This window comes from Malaclemys terrapin, chromosome 12 (genome assembly GCF_027887155.1).
Source record: "Malaclemys terrapin pileata isolate rMalTer1 chromosome 12, rMalTer1.hap1, whole genome shotgun sequence".
Lineage (NCBI taxonomy): Eukaryota > Metazoa > Chordata > Testudines > Emydidae > Malaclemys > Malaclemys terrapin.
This window is the reverse complement of record NC_071516.1, coordinates 32225001-32246035: the sequence shown is the minus strand read 5'-3', so window position 1 is coordinate 32246035 and position 21035 is coordinate 32225001. Positions and strand designations below refer to the sequence as shown.

At 47.2% G+C, this 21035-nt stretch overlaps 1 protein-coding gene across 1 annotated transcript in view; it reads left to right on the top strand.

Moving 5' to 3' along the window:
* The first annotated feature begins 3031 nt into the window (after nucleotides 1-3031).
* Nucleotides 3032-21035, top strand: part of LOC128846615 (rho GTPase-activating protein 39-like) — a 131828-nt gene continuing 113824 nt past the window's right edge. Inside the window, 1 exon segment of the mRNA XM_054045844.1 lies at nucleotides 3032-3082. Coding sequence (XP_053901819.1) covers nucleotides 3072-3082 — 11 coding nt within the window. The 5' untranslated portion in view covers nucleotides 3032-3071.

Here is a 21035-nt window from a genome sequence, read left to right as displayed (position 1 = left end):
CAGCAAACAAAGATAAACACTCTAGTAAAAGGTACATTTACAAGTTGAGAAAACAAAGTAAAACTAAGACGCCTTGCCTGGCTATTTACTTACAAGTTTGAAATAGGAGAGACTTGTTTAGAAAGATGTGGAGAACCTGGATTGATGTCTGGTCCCTCTCAGTCCCAAGAGCAAACGAACTCCCAAACAAAGAGCATAAACAAACTCCTCCCCCAAGATTTGAAAGTATCTTGTCCCCTTATTGGTCCTTTGGGTCAGATGCCAGCCAGGTTACCTGAGCTTCTTAACCCTTTACAGGGAAAAGGATTTTGGAGTCTTTGGCCAGGAGGGATTTTATAGTACTGTACACAGGACAGCTGTTACACCCTTCCCTTTATAGTTATGACACTTGCCTTGGGAAAACCCAGGTATTCCAGGAAGTAGTCAGAGATTCAGAAGGACAAGTCACATCAGCTAAGCCAATGATTAACCAATGCCCCAGAACAACGTTAGGGAAGGTGTTGTGTTGTTTGAGAAACTACAGACCTGGAGCTAAGAAGTATACAACCTTGTGTTCCTATTGTTGTCACCTGTCTTTCCCTTCTTCTGTTGTGTTCTGCATCCCCTTGTTGGATCTTCTCCATTTTTAGATCATAAGCTCTGTGGGACAGGGATGTCTTTTATTGTTTATACAGCACCCAGAACAAAGTATGAACTTTGCGTACCATTTCACAAATAAAATTGTATTTTTAAAAGGCGGCCTTGACCATTTGTGGTAATTAACAATTCCCACTGCACTGTCTGCAAGAGCAGAGGTGCTAATTCCAGCTGTTCTGCACAAATTTCAGTGGAGGTAATTAGATTTTGCCTCGCTTTAAATTTCCCCTGGCTACTGGATTGGAATGTGCATGGAGGAGAGGTTACAGGCTTTTGGAAATGGGAGGAAGTTAGGCATTCCTGTTCGATTTCCCTTTTCAACTTTAACTAGACTAACTCGGGATAACAAAAGGCTATGGAGGAAGCAGATGGAGCCGACAGGACCACTGAAAACACAGCTAGGCTACTACAAGCTATCTCATCACTGGAATGCAGGGAAGTTAGAAACATACTTTAACCAAAAACACCTGAGAGCCTCATAATCACAGGGCTGGGCCTCAGGAAAGACACCCAATACCATAAACCTGGTGGTAAAGTCACAAGAGTTGGCAGTGCTGCTGTGTAACTGTGGCAAGTCCCAACCCCCTCTGTATCTGTTCCCATCTGTAAGGGGGGATAATGCCCACCTGCCGGCTGAGAGTTGCCAGGCTGAAGCCAGGCCAGTGGAGGCTGCAGGAGAAGAGCAGGTTTATTCAGAGTGCAGGGCTGCAGCCCTGCCAGCTCAGCTGGGAAGAGCTGCCACTAGAGGCTGCACTTGCATCACATTCAAACTGACCTGGCCAACAGCAGCTCAGTCCCCAAAGGGAGCCAGCCTCTTTGCCCCGGAGAGGCTTCTTCAACCCAAGGAGCCCAGTTTGTGCTGGGGACTTTTTGAACCAATACAAATAAGGTACAGCTCCAAAGCCAGCACAGCCCCAGGTCACTCATCCCAGTAAGGCAGATGGGCTGCAGCCACTGCCCTGACTTTCCTGCTGCATGGGCACAGGGAGACACCCTGCTGGCTCGGAGAGCCCCTGTGTGTTACCACATGTCAGCCCCTGCCCCCTTGCCCCAACTGCTATCACTTCCAGCCCACATCACCCCCTACCCCCCATCACCCCACCCCCATGGCCTCTGCCCCATCACTCCCTGTCCCCATCCCCTACCCACCTCTGCCCCATCACCCTAACCCCATTGCCTCTGCCCCATCACCCCACCCCATCATTCTCAACCCCCTTTGCCCCATCACCCCACCTCATCACTCCCTACCCGCTTTGCTCCCATCGCCTCTGCCCCATCACTCCCTTCCCCCATCCCCACCCCATCATTCCCTACCCTCTCTGCCCCATCACTCCCTGCCCCCATCACCCCACCCCATCACTCTCAATCCCCTTTGCCCCATCACCCCACCTCATCACTCCCTACCCGCTTTGCTCCCATCGCCTCTGCCCCATCACTCCCTTCCCCCATCCCCACCCCATTATTCCCTACCCTCTCTGCCCCATCACTCCCTGCCCCCATCACCCCACCCCATCACTCTCAATCCCCTTTGCCCCATCACCCCACCTCATCACTCCCTACCCGCTTTGCTCCCATCACCCCACCCCATCACTCCTTAACCTCTCTGCCCCATCATTCCACCCCCATCATCTCTGCCCCATCACTTCCTGCCCCATCCCCTGCCCCCTCTGCCCCACCACCCCACCCCTATCACTCCCTACCCCCTCTGCCCCCGTCAACCTACCCCCATCGCCTCCGCCCCATCCCCTACCCCTATCACTCCCTACCTCCCTGCCCCCATCACCCTACACCCATTGCCTCGGGCCCATCCCCTACCCCATCACTCCATACCCCCCTGCTCCATCACTCCCTGCCCCTCTCCCTTACTCCCCTCTGCCCCCATCATCCTACCCCCATCCCTCCCTACCCCCTCTGCCCTCATCACCCCAGTCCCATCGCCTCTGCCCCATCCCCTACCCCATCACTCCATACCCCCCTGCCCCATCACTCCCTGTCCCTCTCCCTTACTCCCCTCTGCCCCCATCATCCTACCCCCATCCCTCCCTACCCCCTCTGCCCTCATCACCCCAGTCCCATCGCCTCTGCCCCATCCCCTACCCCATCACTCCATACCCCCCTGCCCCATCACTCCCTGTCCCTCTCCCTTACTCCCCTCTGCCCCCATCATCCTACCCCCATCCCTCCCTACCCCCTCTGCCCTCATCACCCCAGTCCCATCGCCTCTGCCCCATCATTCCCTACTCACCCCTGCCCCATCACCCTGCTCCCATCGCCTCTCCCTCATGCCCTATCCCTTACCCCCATCCCTCCCCCCCCATGCCCCCGCCCCATCCCTCCCCGCCCCCGGCTGGCCTGCCCCGGCAGCGGGACGGGCGGGGCGGGATCGGGTTTCACATCCTGCAGCAGCCGGCGGCCGCAGGGCAGAGGAGCGGGACATGGCGGAGAGGTGAGTGTGGCGGGCGGGCAGCGAGCCCTGAGCCCGGGACCGGGCCGGGCCTCCCGCACCTGTTGAGCTGGGTCCGGCGGGTCCCAGCGAACAGCCCCCCCCACCCCGGTGGCGGCGCTGGGAGCCCCCCCCCCGGCTACAGCCCGCCCCCCATTGGTAAGGGTGGGATCCCCTCCCCCCGGCTGCAGGCCGCCCCCCATTGGTAAGGGTGGGATCCCCTCCACCCCGACTACAGCCCGCCCCCCATTGGTAATGGTGGGATCCCCTCCCCCCGGCTGCAGGCCGCCCCCCATTGGTAAGGGTGGGATCCCCTCCACCCCGACTACAGCCCGCCCCCCATTGGTAATGGTGGGATCCCCTCCCCTCGGCTGCAGCCCGCCCCCCATTGGTAAGGGTGGGATCCCCTCCACCCCGACTACAGCCCGCCCCCCATTGGTAATGGTGGGATCCCCTCCCCTCGGCTGCAGCCCGCCCCCCATTGGTAAGGGTGGGATCCCCTCCACCCCGACTACAGCCCGCCTCCCATTGGTAAGGGTGGGATCCCCTCCCCCCCGGCTGCAGCCCGCCCCCCATTGGTAAGGGGGATCCCTCTTCCCCCGGCTGCAGCCCCCCCAGTTGGTAAGGGGGGAACCCCTCCCCCCGGCTGCAGCCTGGCTTCCCCACTGGCAGTGCTAGGAGCTACCCCCGCATGATCCCTCCCCCATTGCACTGGGAGCAGTGGGCAGGAATCCAAAGGGACATGCGGACTGGCAAAAGCCCTGGAAAACTTCCTTAGTCTGAGCTGTGTCAAGCCAGGGCATGTGCTCCCTACAATGGCAGGGGAATGGGGAATGGGCTCCCTGGGGGCAGGAGCCCTGTTGGAAGGCGATACATCAGTGTTGAGCAGACTTTAGGGAACCCTCCTGTTTTAGCCTGTAGGGGCCTGGGCGAGAGAGAGAGGAGGTAGAGGGGAGATGGTTGGTGTTGTGCCTAAGGCCCTGGTCTGCTAGGACTTGGGAGATCTGGGTTCAGTATGTCACTTCATTTGCCTGTGCCTCAGTTACCCTCGGTAAAGTGGAGATAATAACACTGCCCTTCTCCCACTATGGCTTCCTAGAGAGCCCCTGTCCCGAAGAGTTTACGTTTTGCTATGTGTTTGTAGCGCCATGATCTTGGTTTCTTTCCTCCCTGATATCTCTGATACCTTGGCATGCTGGGTGAGCACATGAGCTGGATTTTTCTGTTTATGATTAACAGTGAAATAGTTGAATGTGTTAATGTTTAAATGGAGTCTCTGCATTAACCCCCACCTGGGATGAATGGGGCAATACCCGCTTCAGAACTGCTGCAGGTCACCTTCAAGGGTGGAATATTAAGATTTACAAAAATGAAGTTTTACATTTTGCTTACGTTCTTTGTGATAAGTGACAAAGGGGCCAGGATCCGGACGGCATTTGGCTTGCGTTGAGTCCTAGGGGAAGGGACCCAGTGGACTAAGTCTCACTCAGTTCCTGATCCCATAACCTGAGGGTTTATGAGCTGAGGCTGTCCTCTGGGTCCCCACTCCCAGAGGGCTTGTTCTTTGGGCAGTAGGCTAACTCCAGTGTCTGGGGCAGGTAATAGCTTTCCAGCCCTGTTCCAGTGTCTGACATGCATTAACTGCACCTTACACAGTCGGTGCAGAAAATTGTTCTGGTTTGATTGCCATTGACATGCAGCTTTGGTTGGTTTTCTATAGGGAAGGAACTTGTTTTGTACTTGTCCTTTAGCTATTTGACTCCTTGGTAAAACCAGGGGGCCAAGTTCACCCCTGATGTAAGCCTGTTAGTGTCAGGGGCTAACTCTGGGCCAAGATGTTTACATTCAGATGGGACTCGTCTGACCAACTTTTTGAGAAACCTTATGTCTTTGCCGAGTCTCATGTGGTTCTGTTACTGTCAGACTAGCCTTTGTCTTCACAGCCTGCTGAGGGTAAAACTTTCTACTTAACAAAAGTTGTTGGCACATGCCAAATGGAAGTGTCAAGGTCAAGCAGTGCTCTTGCCTTTGCCAAGGGGCTTTTACATGTTTTTCTCAGCATTGATGAGCAGTTAATCAGTGATCATCTGTATGCCTTTGAACCTACTCTGCCTGATTCACAGGCTTTGGGGTGGATGTTTGTGCTGGTGTGAGTGTCATAATGTACTTTGTCCGTGGTTATTGCTGTCTCGCTTTCTTACAATCCATTAAAATTGGAGCTACTAATGCATGTGCAGGAACGATTATCTGTGTTCTTTTTGCTGGGGGAGTTTTAATTTCACCCCTAGCTTTGCTCTCCTTTGTCTGAGGGATAAGTATGGAGGATCTGCTGTTTACAATTAAGGTAGATGCCCAGGAGACCCAGTTTTCTCAAAATGCGCTGTGCTCCAAACATGGAGCGATGTCACACATCCTGTGAGTAACTCCATTCAGACAGAATACTTCCTGATCGCTGTGTGTTTGTATGAGGTACTTGGGGGATGATGCAGAGGTGGGCAGAAATACTGTCATTCTGTAGGGCCAGGCCACTAAGCTCTTTGATGCTAATTGCTTTTGCATTGGTCCAGCAGAATTGCTTCTTTTGAGAAGTCAGTATGCTGTAATGATTTGACATTCAAATGAGGGCTACGGGTCAACTGGCTTCGCACAGTCTCCTCAGGTGGGAGGAAGCTGTGTTGGTGTTTTGGTTGACATGCAAGTCATGCATCTGAAGAAGTGAGGTTCTTACCCACGAAAGCTTATGCTCCCAATACTTCTATTAGTCTTAAAGGTGCCACAGGACCCTCTGTTGCTTTTTGCACTTTTTTTCTAGCTAGTCCAGTGAACCATCATTTACTACCTTTGGTTGCTTGTGTTCTTCTGCTTATTATTTACTGAATTATGCAGTGGTGTTGTGGCTGTGTCGGTCCCAGGATAGTAGAGAGACAAGGTGGATGAGGTAATATCTTTTATTGGGCCAGCTTCTGTTGGGGGAGAAAGACAAGTGTTCGATCTTACACAGAGCTGTTCCGCTGGCTACAGATAAAATATATTACCTCACCCACCTTGTGTCTCTATCTACTGAATTGGTAGGGCCACTGCTTCCTATTCCTTAGATCCAGGCTTTTTCTAGATCCTGGTGTATCTCTAGTGTCTCTTGTTTGTGGCTGGACTCCAGCTGGCCTACATGTGGTAGTGTTTCTTCAGTGGCAAATGCCCCTCTTAAGAAATAGAGCTGTGTGTGGAGGGGTGCAATCCTGCTAGTACTAGAGATGGAGCAGGAAGGGTTGTTGAATTCTGCTCTTAGCTAGGACTGGAGAGTAGTGGAGGTGAGTGGGGATGGGCTCAGAATGTGCCTGGCTACTGGGGTCTGATTGCCCTTTGGCTTGATCAGTGGGGGCACCCAGCACATACTGCTGGAAGGGTGGGATTCATGTGTCTCAAGATGACCTTGAAAATAAGGGACTAGCTACAGTGCTGTCATTGCATCTCACATACTTGAGTGTGATTTCATTACCCAGAGCTGGTTCTAATTCTAACCCAGGGCTTAATTCATCACTTTTGTAGCAAATTGTTATGCAAACCTTTTTCAGAGAATGTCAGTGGATTTCAGCTTGGAGTAGATTGAAACAAACCACAAATTATCAGCCTGTCCCAAAACACCAGGCTGATTCCACAAACGTGAATTCAACCATGGCTTTGATTATCCTGGGGGTTTCTGATGTAACTAGTCTGAGTTAGGTAGTTAACCTGGTGCAAATCCCTGTGGGGATATTCTAATTTGTGTTTGAGTGGCTTATTTTGGTTTATCTTAAACTTGTTCATAATTGTCTTAAATTAAGCTGAAATAAACTTGGTTTAAATCCAAATATTTCTGGCCACACAGCCTCTGGCACTAGTTTAACTAAACTGTTTTAAAATCACACCTTAAGTTGGGACAACTCTAAATTTTAAGAAACGTAAGGTATAAATCAAATGTAGCAGCGTCCCTGCAGGGCCCTCCTGGCTCTTGCCTCTGCTGGGCTGAGAAAGTCACACAGAGACCTCTAGGTGCAGTGCCCACCTGGTGCTTTTATTTAAAGGCTGTGCTCCCACCACCTTTCCACCATACAAGTAGTCCTCCACCGGCAGGAGAGAGGGGGCAAAACTATTTCTCTCTGCTTCTCCTCACTGCCTTTCCTCTTTCCAGCTCCCCCCCGGCTTCCTTCCCCTGGGGCTCTTCTCCAGCCCCAGTTCAAGCTTCCCCAATCAGGGCCAGGTGGTCTATCCAGCCCCAATTCCCCTCCCTTAACTGGAGCTGGAGTGACAGAGGGTTGGCTAAGCAGTTTTCTGCTTAGCACCCTGTCACACCAAACCTTAGTTAAAGCTTAACTGGTTACTCATACCACCTTTCTTAGGGTCCTTTTAATTTTGATTGCTTAATTTAGGAAAAGGACTCGAGAGTTGAATTTAGTTTTATGTAGTTTTATTAAATCTCCTTCTCAGCAACAACTAATATTATAGGATATAAGAAGACAAAAATAGTGTTTGACTGCACTTTGGCTAACACACTAGGAAACTGGTTGATATAACCATTCAGGTTTTCAGAATCAAATCACACAACTGCAATAGAAAATAACACACTCAATCACTGTATTGGTAAAGTGACTTTGTTTTGATTTTTTATCGAGTCCCTCAGAACAGGATGGATGCCATGGGGTCATTAAGTCTGGCGTTGCTAGCACAATAGAGGAAAAACTATCCAACGCTAGATCACAAGGCAGTTTGGTTATTCACCTAGGACGTGAAAGGCGGTATAAAACCATTAACTCTGGTAGACACATGTACATGTTCTGTGATCTTTGGCTGTGTCTACACTGCCACTCTCAGTGCTAAAACTTTATAGTCATTCAGGGGTGTGAAAAAACATCTCCCTGAGCGACAAAAGTTTTAGCGCTGAAAAGCACCAATATAGACAGTGCTTCTCCCGGCGATAACACTCATTTGGGGTGGGTTTTTTTTATAGCCAGGAGAGCTCTCTCCCGGCGATAAAGCATGACTACATTGCCCATGTCACAGTGCTGCTGCTGCCGCGCTGTAACTTGGGCAGTGTAGACATACCCTTAGTTAATGACATTAACTTGTCCAGTTTTAAAGCTTCTTTACAACAAACTTGAACGGAACCTGGTTTCAGAGTGGTAGCCGTGTTAGTCTGTATCAGCAAAAAGAACAAGGAGTACTTGTGGCACCTTAGAGACTAACAAATTTATTTGGACATAAGCTTTCGTGGGCTAAAACCCACTTCATCGAATGCATGCAGTGGAAAATACAGTAAGAAGATATATATATACACAGAGAACATGAAAAAATGGGTATTGCCATACCAATTCTAATGAGACTAATGTGTCCATTTATTCTTTTGCGTAGAGACTGTCTGGTTTGGCCAATGTACATGGCAGAAGGGCATTGCTGGCACATGATGGCATATCTCACATTGGTAGATGTGCAGGTGAACAAGCCTCTGAGGGTGCGGTTGATATGATTAGGTCCTATGCTGGTGTCCCTTGAATAGATATGTGGACAGAGTTGGCAACGGGCTTTGTTTCAAGAATAGGTTCCTGGGTTAGTGTTTTTGTTGTGTGGTGTGTGGTTGCTGGTGAGTATTTGCTTCAGGTTTGGGGGGCTGTCTGTAAAATCAGACATCAAGAATTATAATGTTCAAAAAGCAGTCTGAGAACACTTCAACCTCCCTGGTCACTAAATTACAGATCTAAAAGTCGCAATTCTTAAAAAAAAAAAAAAACAAAAAAAAAAACCTTCAAAAACAGACTCCAACGAGAAACTGCAGAACTGGAATTAATTTGCAAACTGGACACCATTAAAATAGGCTTGAATAAAGACTGGGAGTGGATGGGTCATTACACAAAGTAAAAACTATTTACCCATGCTAATTTTTCCCCTACTGTTACTCACACCTTCTTGTCAACTGTTTGAAATGGGCCATCTGATTATCACTACAAAAGTTTTTTTCCTCCTGCTGATAATAGCCCACCTTAATTGATTAGTCTCATTAGAGTTGGTATGGCAACATCCATTTTTTCATGTTCTCTGTGTATATATATCTTCCTATTGTATCTTCCACTGCATGCATCCGATGAAGTGGGTTTTAAGCCCACGAAAGCTTATGCCCAAATAAATTTGTTAGTCTCTAAAGGTGCCACAAGTACTCCTCGTTCTTTTTTTTTAATGGAACCTGTTACAAAACAAAGACACACTAACTGCGACAGTATTTAAAGTGCATACACTAGCATGTTCTCTTCCTTACTAATTGGGTCCCCAGCTTTAGGAAAAGTTACGTTTTAGGAAGTGAGCAGTTGACTGAGTTGGGTCTTTATGCAAGAGAAAGTCTGTATGTTACTTATCACCAGATCTCTGCTCAGCTGTCAGCTTAGTTTCTGTTCATGGCAGGAATTGACACTGCAAACACAGGAGGAGTGAAGGGTAGATATGACTATAGTCTTTTCCTGGTGCACTAGCGGGAAACCCAAATAGCAGGAAAATAGAAAGAGACAGTTAAGGTGCCTATCTGAGACAGGAGCTCAATGTCAGCAGGAGGACTCCCAGGTGGCTGGCCCAAGACCTGACTTCTCCCTTCCAGGTGTCTTCAGCTTTCAGGAAGTGACATGCTGAAGGAGACAGGCCATTTCAGCTTATTTCTGCCCGGTGGTCCAGCTTAGTTCCTCTTACTAAAGATGCTGGCATGGATGTTTAGAGGCGATCCATACTTCTTCCAAACATTTGAAATGTCCAACCAAAATGAAATGTCCTCTCTCACCATCCAATCAGGGAACAAGACATCAACTTTTAAGTTCTTGCAACAGGACTGGAATTTTCCAGGCAACAAATCTTGTCACAGCAACTTGTTTAAGACAGGTCATGCCATCACTCTTGGTACAACCATCTTGGGACAAACCTTGAATGCCGGCGGGTTTGCTCCTGTCAGCAACTTACCTCCTCAAGTTGCTTTCCATGCGTCCCTCTGTGGTGCATTCCTGGGTCCATTTTGCAGTTATGCTTCCTCAAGTTGCCATTTCTTCGTCAACACTCTGCTAGCTGCTGAATTGTCCTGTTTAAAGTTCATATAATTTATACAAAGTCTCTCCATATTCTTTGATGCTCTTTAAACTTGTTTTGACAGTCCATTATACAATGCAAAGTCACTTCAAGAACTGCTGTTCTTTAGGAGGCCGGAAGAGCCGTATAAATCTTCCGTTTCTGTTCTCCTTGTTTTACCAACAATGGTAGGACCTTGGTATGGCTGAGTGGTGTCTGTGCATTACTAACCAAACAGTTACATTTCTGATTATTGCACTCTGTGGTCAAGAGTCCTTATAAACACACTATTTGGTTTCAGTTCCTTTTACTTACTGTTACTTTCAGTACAGGTGTATTTCACTAACTTCATAGCATATGCGTGTTTGATTGCAAACAGCCTTACTTCTTCATTTTATCACTTAAACTAAAAGAACTCAATATGACGCAACCCCTTTCTTTCCTAACAAGATTGTCCATAAGGTAAACCCTTTTAGAATAGCGAAGTTTGATATTAATTTAATTTTTAATACATTGACTCATTCACAGACAGGGAAAAGGGAGAAGTCTCTTTAGCAGCACCAGAGGTGCAGCAACTCTGAATTTCTTCAGACTATTGAAGGAATCTAGCTGTTAGACCTTGTGTGTTTATTTTCTGAGCCCTCTGCGCTATCTTTTCTAAAAGACCTTGATGACTAGGCAATTGTTAAATAGCAATAACTCATAACTTTAGGGCTTTTGTTACTGCAGTATGTGGCAAGCATACTGGGTCTCTGGGAAATTGTCAACATCAGGACACCCCAAACGCTTTGTGATGGAAAATTAATCAAAGGTTCAAAGAAAAAGTGCTTCTCTTCTGCCTCTTTGACTTCTTGTTCTAATATGCCCTTTTCTGCTCTCCTACCTTCATGGCACTCTTTCTGGACTAGGCCATCGAGAGGAAAGGCTTGCAGACTTTTCCCAGAGAAATGCATTAGATTCTCAAATGTTTATTACTTGTTAGTTTTATTTTGTTTTCATTGCCTCTGTTCAAACAGAACAAAATTATATGTGCTTTGTTGTAACAGGCAGACTTGCTTATTTCTTTGAAAAGCCTTCCAGGCATCGTGAGCTTGAACAGTAGCAAAGTCACCTTTTATTTATAATATAAATAAAGACTAGAGCAAACATTGGGATCTGGTTTGAGCTGGATTCATGGAGGGGTTTCTGTATGCCACTCTCATTCTGTACACAGTGGTTGTTAATGCTAATTCCCGAGTGTCAAGATGAGCAGCATCAAACCTATTTTTACCCTTTGCAAAATGGCCTTAATGTTGAAATGGTTTCTTCCACTTTTGAACAGAGACATCCCAAGCTCAAGCTGCGAACACCATCACCAACACCATTTGTTGATTATTCTGATGTTTTATACAATTCAACCCACTTTATTTTTTCCGGTGACTTTTTAAAAACACATTCTTTGTTCAATTTTGATCCATATGTGGAGCAGTAGCAACATACTGGCTAATACAGCAGCGATTAAAGCTCCGAGTACCCATCTGTATGCTATGCAGCAAAAGTTAAATTTTCTGCACTTCAGAAAACAGTCTCTCTCTCCCCAGGCAACAGGGAAAAGAAGGCAGCACCTGCTGTTAGGTATGCAATGTAATGTCCATGAGTTCTTTGGTAGTTACTATTCCAAATGTCTTGAGCTTATTCCTTGTAAAGATAACTGCACTGAACTGTTCCAGACCATATCAGAATAAATATTAACCAACCGAAGTCACTTTTAGTTTTAGTCTGACGGTATCCTGGTCTTAGTAGTACTGAACAATCTGGGGGAGAGGGGGGGGCTATGTTGGCCCACTGCTAGAGAGCACTTGCTTAAGTTGCTCCCAGTCAGTTCCCCTAATCTCATTGTGTTCTGACAAACTGCCACATGCTGGGTACACAGCTCCCAGGAGCGTGCCAGAAGAGAGACAGGAAGCCAATAGCAAGGACCTTGATGATAATAGCATACAATCCGCATCGCTCATTTGGGATGACGTGTCTGAGACAGCACGTGTTCTCTTAAGCCCAAAATGCTGCAGAGCAAAACGGCTGCTGCAAGCTGCCTCGCAGCACTGAATATGGCGGCATCTAGCAGCTCCACAGCTCTCCTAGCTCAAGAACCCCTTAATGCACAAAAATCCATCTTAGTGGAGAGATGTAGGGCCACAAGCTGTAGTTTTCTAGGGACTTTGCACACTCTTTAGCACCTTCTCAGAGTTCAGAAGATTTCAGATAATTCCTTTCTCACATTTCCCCAGAGATGCTAATGTTTTTCAGGCCATATTGTATGCTAGTCTCAGAGTCACAAGCTTCAAATTCTACCCAGGGCTTCACATTGCAAAGCAGTGGGGAATTTTCTAAAGAAATAATTCAAAATATAAACAGTTCATTGGTGCTTCATCATCCTGTTTTTCTTCTTGGTGCGGAGGCCTATGGAATGCTAGGTCTTTAAGGGGAGGGCTACCTTCCTGTTCCATCTGCCATATTTTCCTCTCGTGTTTCCTCCAAATACTCAGTGCCTCAAACTCCCATTTAGAGGCAGAATCTGAACTCTGATTTCATGCTTTTCCATGTTCAGACAACACAGTATAGACTTGTCACGTGTGTCAATAGGAAATATATCTTGCTGTTGCTGAGGTCCGATTTCTGTTTTTGGTGCACTGTAGCTAGTTATATGCCACTATTTAAATGGAGATTGTGGTGAATGGGAGGAGTCTGTGGATGTGTTGGATATTACAGTGTTTAGTTGGTAAGAGAGATGAGTTGAGGTTGATCTGGATGCTCGTGTTGCCTGAACTGAGGATTTCCTTGATTTTTTTTGTGATTATCAGCGGCGTATTATCGCCTAGGCCTAGGGCGGCAAATTTATAATAGCAGCATTTTTGTAATCGCGGCATCAGTGACGCCGCGATTCTACCAATCATAGCGTGTATTGAAACCACCAATGACGGCACGACGCCATTTAGTAAACATACTCGCGAGAATCCTAAACATTAATAATATGACCAGAAGGAAGAAATTAAGCAGTTCTCAGTTTTGGATCCATGCGCAGTCCCGTGCTATAAGCGAAATCGCGCTATACAGATGCGCGTTCAAGCGAGGGTCCGCTGTACTTGTAATTTTATTTATAATAAAACTTGTAAATGTTCAATTATTCTAATGATATTTAGATTCATTTTAGTTCAAACGAATTTGTAAAAAAACTAAAACAAGTTCATATGGGGTTGGGGGTGGCAATTATTTTTAGGGCCTAGGGGCGGCAAAATCATTAATCTGCCACTGGTGATTATGGTGACAGGAAATGCACCAGAGCAACCATAACTCTTAAATTAACCAAGTTTTAGGAGTATGATCCTAGTTCAGCTACATTATAGGGAATCCCCTGGTAGGCAATGGCCGAGTGTAAATTTGCCATCTCATCCCCACCTGGGAACTGATCCAGAAACGAAACTGAGCTGAGCCATGCATCCAAAGAAGTGGGTTTTTTACCCATGAAAGCTTCTGCCCAAATAAATCTGTTAGTCTTTAAGGTGCCACCAGAAACTGAGCTGAGTCCTTGAGAACTGAGGCAAGGTGTAAGTGTGGGTTTGCAGGCGGACTGGAGTCTGGAGGTCTGGGAGGCTGTCCCAGAGTCCTCCAGTTTGCCTGAATGACATTGGGCAAGTTGCTCTTGGTGCGTTAGCTTCCACATCTGTAACATAGTAATTATGATAATGAAGACACCTTTCATGCAATGCCGTTGTGAGGCTTAGTGTGGTTCTGCTCTGCAAAATGACTCTGTAACAATAGCCTCTTCTTACTGCACCAACATGCTGGGTGTTTGAGTCAAATCTGCTGAAGCTAGAGCCCCACCAGGCTGTACTTTTCTACACTGCACACATTATATGTGCCAGCAAAAAGAAAAAAAAAGTGGTGCTAGAGTTGGCATGGGAGGGCAGTGCTGGCATGGAATGATAGAAGATTAGGGTTGGAAGCATGATGAGCTCTGTTTTGACGGACGATGCTGCAGTTACTTACCTGGACACAGTACACTTTGTGTTGCATTGTCTTTGTTGCATGTTAGGGGTCTCCTGTCAGGAGTGTAAATTAGCAAAATTCTGTTGTTCCATTCACACTCCAAGGCTCTGGTCCGTGCCCAAGACAGAGTTAGCAGCTGGGTTCTTCTCACCACACAAACTGTGCCACCCCAGAGCCACTTCATCTCCACCAAGGGTTGTTTCCTTTGTTCCATGGGACTGTGTTTGCAGAAACCCTTGGAAAGAGACAGTATGGTCCAGGAGACTTCCATCCTCAGTCTTACATGGTTACTAATAACCTGATCGAAAGGAACCCCAGGATGCCATTCTCACAGAGTAGAAGATGTGAATTCGTTAGCGTTTGTAAAGCACTTGATGACCTTATAGAAGGTGCCACCAAAGTGCAAAGCATTATTTTATTTCAGCAGCAGCTGTTTCCTTCTCAGCATTGTCCAGGAAGAGGTGAATCCTTCGCTTTGACTCACTTGACACGTTGCTGAGGGGTCCCAGGGAGGTTTCCTTTTCAAATGAAAGCTGAGCTGAACTTGTTTGTTTGTAAATGTGTAAAGCTCACCTGGCTCTGTGACTCAGTGGCAGTGCAAGTGTTATGCTGGCAAACCCTGGTCATCAGCAGGCAGGATTGAACCTGGGGCCTCTGGAGTTTAGTGCATGAGCTAAAAGCCACTGGCTGTTAGCTAAGGCTGTAAAGCAGCCTCATTAATCTCTCTCTAAGTAGTCTCGGTGCCACTAGATGGGACAGATGACCCAGCAGGTGTGTGGGATACACAAGATGCCATAGGTCTGTGATTGCAGCCAGGGCCTGGTATGGGTTCAGCAGAACAATGATGAACAGCCATGAAACCTTTCAGGAGCCTCGGTGATAAGAACTTAAATCCCGCTGAAGAGGGAATTCTGCCTTATGTGCATAGCCACACCTGAGTCCTGGCCTTGACTCCCTTTCCAATGGGTGTGGAAACTTTGGGTACGTCCAGACTACCCGCCGTATCGGCGGGTAGCGATCAGTTGTTGAGACGTGATATATCGATCTCTGAACGCACTCCCTGTCAACTCCGGAACTCCATCAGAGCGAGCGGCAGTAGCGGAGTCAACGGGGGAGCTGCGGCCGTCGATACCTCCCGTCGTCACGGCGCGGGAAGTCGGAATAAGATACGGCGACTTCAGCTATGGTATTCCCGTAGCTGAAGTTGCGTATCTTACATCGACACTCCTCCCCCCCCCCCCCAGTGTAGACCAGGCCTTTGAGGGGAAGGGGTTATGTGGGAGATGTGATGTGCTCAGTTCTTGGAGAGCACACCAGCTGCAGCTGATGCCAAGAAATGCGAATGGGGGCACGAGATGAAATGGAAAAAGAACTGAACCCAGACTCCTGTTAGCTTATTTCCCTCCTGTGCTACTCAGCGCAATTCTGCGTTAAGTATTCATAGATTCATAGATGCTAGGACTGGAAGGGACCTCGAGAGGTCATCGAGTCCAGTCCCCTGCCCTCATGGCAGGACCAAATACTGTCTAGACCATCCCTGATAGACATTTATCTAACCTACTCTTAAATATCTCCAGAGATGGAGATTCCACAACCTCTGTAGGCAATTTATTCCAGTGTTTAACCACCCTGACAGTTAGGAACTTTTTCTTGATGTCCAACCTAAACCTGTCTTGCTGCAGTTTAAGCCCATTGCTTCTTGTTCTATCCTTAGAGACTAAGGTGAACAAGTTTTCTCCCTCCTCCTTGTGACACCCTTTTAGATACCTGAAAACTGCTATCATGTCTCCTCTCAGTCTTCTCTTTTTCAAACTAAACAAACCCAATTCTTTCATCCTTCCTTCATAGGTCATGTTCTCAAGACCTTTAATCATTCTTGTTGCTCTTCTCTGGACCCTCTCCAATTTCTCCACATCTTTCTTGAAATGCGGTGCCCAGAACTGGACACAATACTCCAGCTGAGGCCTAACCAGCGCAGAGTAGAGCAGAAGAATGACTTCTCGTGTCTTGCTCACAACACGCCTGTTAATACATCCCGGAATCACGTTTGCTTTTTTTGCAACAGCATCACACTGTTGACTCATATTTAGCTTGTGGTCCACTATAACCCCCAGATCCCTTTCTGCTGTACTCCTTCCTAGACAGTCTCTTCCCATTCTGTATGTGTGAAACTGATTTTTCTTCCTAAGTGGAGCACTTTGCATTTGTCTTTATTAAACTTCATCCTGTTTAACTCAGACCATTTCTCCAATTTGTCCAGATCATTTTGAATTATGACCCTGTCCTCCAAAGCAGTTGCAATCCCTCCCAGTTTGGTATCATCCGCAAACTTAATAAGCGTACTTTCTATGCCAATATCTAAGTCGTTAATGAAGATATTGAACAGAGCCGGTCCCAAAACAGATCCCTGCAGAACCCCACTTGTTATGCCTTTCCAGCAGGATTGGGAACCATTAATAACAACTCTCTGAATACGGTTATCCAGCCAGTTATGCATCCACCTTATAGTAGCTTCATCTAAATTGTATTTGCCTAGTTTATCGATAAGAATATCATGCGAGACCATATCAAATGCCTTACTAAAGTCTAGGTATACCACATCCAGAGCTTCTCCCTTATCCACAAGACTCATTATCCTATCAAAGAAAGCTATCAGATTGGTTTGACACGATTTGTTCTTTACAAATCCATGCTGGCTATTCCCTATCACCTTACCACCTTCCAAGTGTTTGGAGATGATTTCCTTAATTACTTGCTCCATTATCTTCCCCGGCACAGAAGTTAAACTAACTGGTCTGTAGTTTCCTGGGTTGTTTTTATTTCCCTTTTTATAGATGGGCACTATATTTGCCCTTTTCCAGTCTTCTGGAATCTCTCCCGTCTCCCACGATTTTCCAAAGATAATAGCTAGAGGCTCAGATACCTCCTCTATTAGCTCCTTGAGTATTCTAGGATGCATTTCATCAGTCCCTGGTGAGTTGCAGGCATCTAACTTTTCTAAGTGATTTTTAACTTGTTCTGTTTTTATTTTATCTGCTAAACCTACCCCCTTCCCATTAGCATTCACTATGTTAGGCATTCCTTCAGACTTCTTGGTGAAGACCGAAACAAAGAAGTCATTAACATCTCTGCCATTTCCAAGTTTCCTGTTACTGTTTCTCCCTCTTCACTGAGCAGTGGGCCTACCCTGTCTTTGGTCTTCCTCTTGCTTCTAATGTACTGATAAAAAATCTTCTTGTTTCCCTTTATTCCCGTAGCTAGTTTGAGCTCATTTTTTGCCTCTGCCTTTCTAATCTTGCCCCTGCATTCCTGTGTTTTTTGCCTATATTCATCCTTTGTAATCTGTCCTAGTTTTCATTTTTTATATGGCTCCTTTTTGTTTTTTAGATCATGCAAGATCTCGTGGTTAAGCCAAGTGGTCTTTTGCCACATTTTCTATCTTTCCTAACCAGCGGAATAGCTTGCTTTTGGGCCCTTAATAGTGTCCCTTTGAAAAACTGCCAACTCTCTTCAGTTGTTTTTCCCCTCAGTCTTGATTCCCATGGGACCTTACCTATTAGCTCTCTGAGCTTACCAAAATCTGCCTTCCTGAAATCCATTGTCTCTATTTTGCTGTACTGCCTTCTACCCTTCCTTAGAATTGCAAACTCTATGATTTCATGATCACTTTCACCCAAGCTGCCTTCTACTTTCAAATTCTCAATGAGTTCCTCCCTATTTGTTAAAATCAATTCTAGAACAGCTTCCCCCCTAGTAGCTTTTTCAACCTTCTGAAATAAAAAGTTGTCTGCAATGCAGTCCAAGAACTTATTGGATAGTCTGTGCCCCGCTGTGTTATTTTCCCAACATATATCTGGATAGTCGAAGTCCCCCATCACCACCAAATCTTGGGCTTTGGATGATTTTGTTAGTTGTTTAAAAAAAGCCTCATCCACCTCTTCCACTTGGTTAGGTGGCCTGTAGTAGACTCCTAGCATGACATCACCCTTGTTTTTTACCCCTTTTAGCCTAACCCAGAGACTCTTAACACTTCCGTCTCCTATGTCTATCTCCACTTCAGTCCAAGTGTGTACATTTTTAATATATAAGGCAACACCTCCTCCCTTTTTCCCCTGTCTATCCTTCCTGAGCAAGCTGTACCCATCCACACCAACATTCCAATCATGTGTATTATCCCACCAAGGTTCAGTGATGCCAACAGTGCCATAGTTTTATTTATTTATTAGCACTTCCAGTTCTTCCTGCTTATTACCCACACTTCTCGCATTTATATATAGGCATCTAAGATACTGGTTCAATCTTGCCTCCCAGTTTTGCCCTGACCCTCCTTTCTCTCTGCCATTATAGCCCACACTGCCTCTAGTTTCCGACCTATCTCCCAGGTCTCAATGTTCCCCACTTACCTGTGGGCTTTGCTCACCTGTCCCCGTTGAACCTAGTTTAAAGCCCTCCTCATTAGGTTAGCCAGTCTGTGTCCAAATAGGGCCTTTCCCCTCCTCGAAAGGTGAACGCCGTCTCTGTCTAGCAGTCCTTCCTCAAATAGCATCCCGTGGTCGAGGAAGCCAAAGCCCTCCTGGCAACACCATCTTCGCAGCCAGGCATTCACCTACATGATACATCTGCCTCTGCCCGGTTCCCTACCTTTGACAGGAAGAATCGAAGAGAATACCACCTGCGCTCCAAACTCCTTCACCCGTACTCCCAGAGCCCTGTAGGCCTGGTCTACACTGGGGGGTGTGGATCAATCTAAGTTACGTAACTTTAGGGTTACCATATTTCAGCAAGCAAAAAAGAGGATGGGAGGAGCCCCGCCCCTGTCCTGCCCTAGCCCCTCCCCTGCCCCTCCCTCTTTCCGCCCCCCTCAGAGCCCCCAACCCTCCCTCCACTCCTTGTCCCCTGACTGCCCCCTCCTGGGACCCCCTGCTCCTAACTGCCCCCCCAGAACCCCACTCCTTACCTAAGCCTCCCTGTTTCTTGTCCCCTAAATGCCCCCTCCTAAGACCCCCCCACCCTAACTGCCCCCCAGGACCCTACCTCCTACCTGTACCCTGACTTCCCAAAACCTTATCCACACCCACCCCAGAAAGCCCCCACCCCGAACTCCCGGATCCCCCCCGTCTCTTGACTGCCCCCTCCAAAACCTCCCTGCCCCTTCTCCGACCCCCTGGCCCCCTTGTTGTTGGCCTTCGCCTAACGTCTGTGTGAGCTGGCTGGCAGGGGAGGAGGAGCGAGGGAAGAGCTCCAGACTGCCGGTGCGAACTGCCGGAGGCGATCTGCGAATGCAGGGAGGGAGGGAGTGAGCTCTGCTGCAGGGGAGGCGGAGGACGTGCTCTCTCTGGCTGTCGGAGCCCCATGTAAGTGGCACCATCCGGCAGGCTGCCCTGTTAGCCGCGCGCGCTCTGCATGCGGGGGGGAAGTCCAGACATTTACAAATTCCCCCCGGACGCTATTTTTAGCTCAAAAAGCCGGACATGTCCGGGGGAATCCGGACGAATGGTAACCCTACGTAACTTCAGCTACGTGAATAACGTAGCTGAAGTCGACGTGCTTAGACCTACTTACCACAGTGTCTTCACTGCAGCGAGTCGACTGCTGCCACTCCCCCGTCAACTCTGCCTGTGCATCTCGTGGCGGTGGAGTACAGGAGTCAACGAGAGAGCGCTTGGGGGTTGATTTATCGCGACTAGACTGGACCCGATAAATCGACCTCCACTGGATTGATTGCTGCCCACGATTTGGTGGGTAGTGTAGACATACCCTCAGACTTTTGAGGTTTACCCACATAGCAGATTTCCAGACACTATTTTAAAATATAAATGAGGACAAATGCTAAATCCATTGTACTACTAGAATGTTAAGCTTTGTCTACACTGCACTTTGTTGGTAAAACTTTTGTTGTGAACACCTTCCCCCCCCCTCCTCCCATGACAACAGTTTTACTGACGAAAAGCACCGGTGTGAAACAGTGCTTTGTCAGTGGGAGAGCTCTCCAACCGGCAAAGCTACCGCCTCTCTTTGGGGGTGGATTTATTTTGTTGGCGGGAGACCTCTCTACTGACAACAAAGAACGGCTACACTGCGCACCTTTTAGCAGCATGGCTGTGTCAGTAAAAGGTGCGCAGTGTAGACATAGCCTGATACGCTACAAAATAAAAATAAAAATGCAGCATTCCTATTGTAATGTAGAGTGTTTGGAAGAGCTCTGTCTGTTTTAGGTCTCTCTCACTGTGATATCTCAGTGCCTGCTAGCATAGTTTAATTGCCTTTAGTTCTGATAGTGAAATGTCTTTGGAAGAAACAGATTTGGGGAACTGTGGAAGTTACTTTATAATTTATGTTCTTCTGGCATTTAATCTTTGGACCTCTAGCAGCAATTCTGCATCAGGTTACAAATAATATGAGACTGATGGTCTCAGCTTGGTCTGTCTTAGAATGTTTTCCACCAAAGCAAAAATATCTTAATTCTAATGAGATCTGATTTAAAATGCCTGCACCACTTTCTACACTGCAGCTTAAAAGGTTGCTGAGGCCATTACAAGTGCATTCCTTCTATATGTCTCCTAAATAGAGTTACAGTGTTTTCTGGTGTAGGCAGGCCCCTCCCGTCTAATGTGACTCAATTCATTCAAAGCTGTAATTTAGATTTCTTTTTAAAGCATTGGTTTGAGATGCTGGAGAGCAAGGTCTAGTCTGCACTGGAAAAGGTTTGCTGGTACAGCTATACAGGCAAATCCTCTTAGGCCATATCTATGCTACAAACTTTTGCTGATGCAAGTTACATTATCATAAAGCTACTGCAGTTAGTATATTGCTTGTGCACATGCATACTTAGCCCTTGGGTCGGTGCTGCGCATACTCA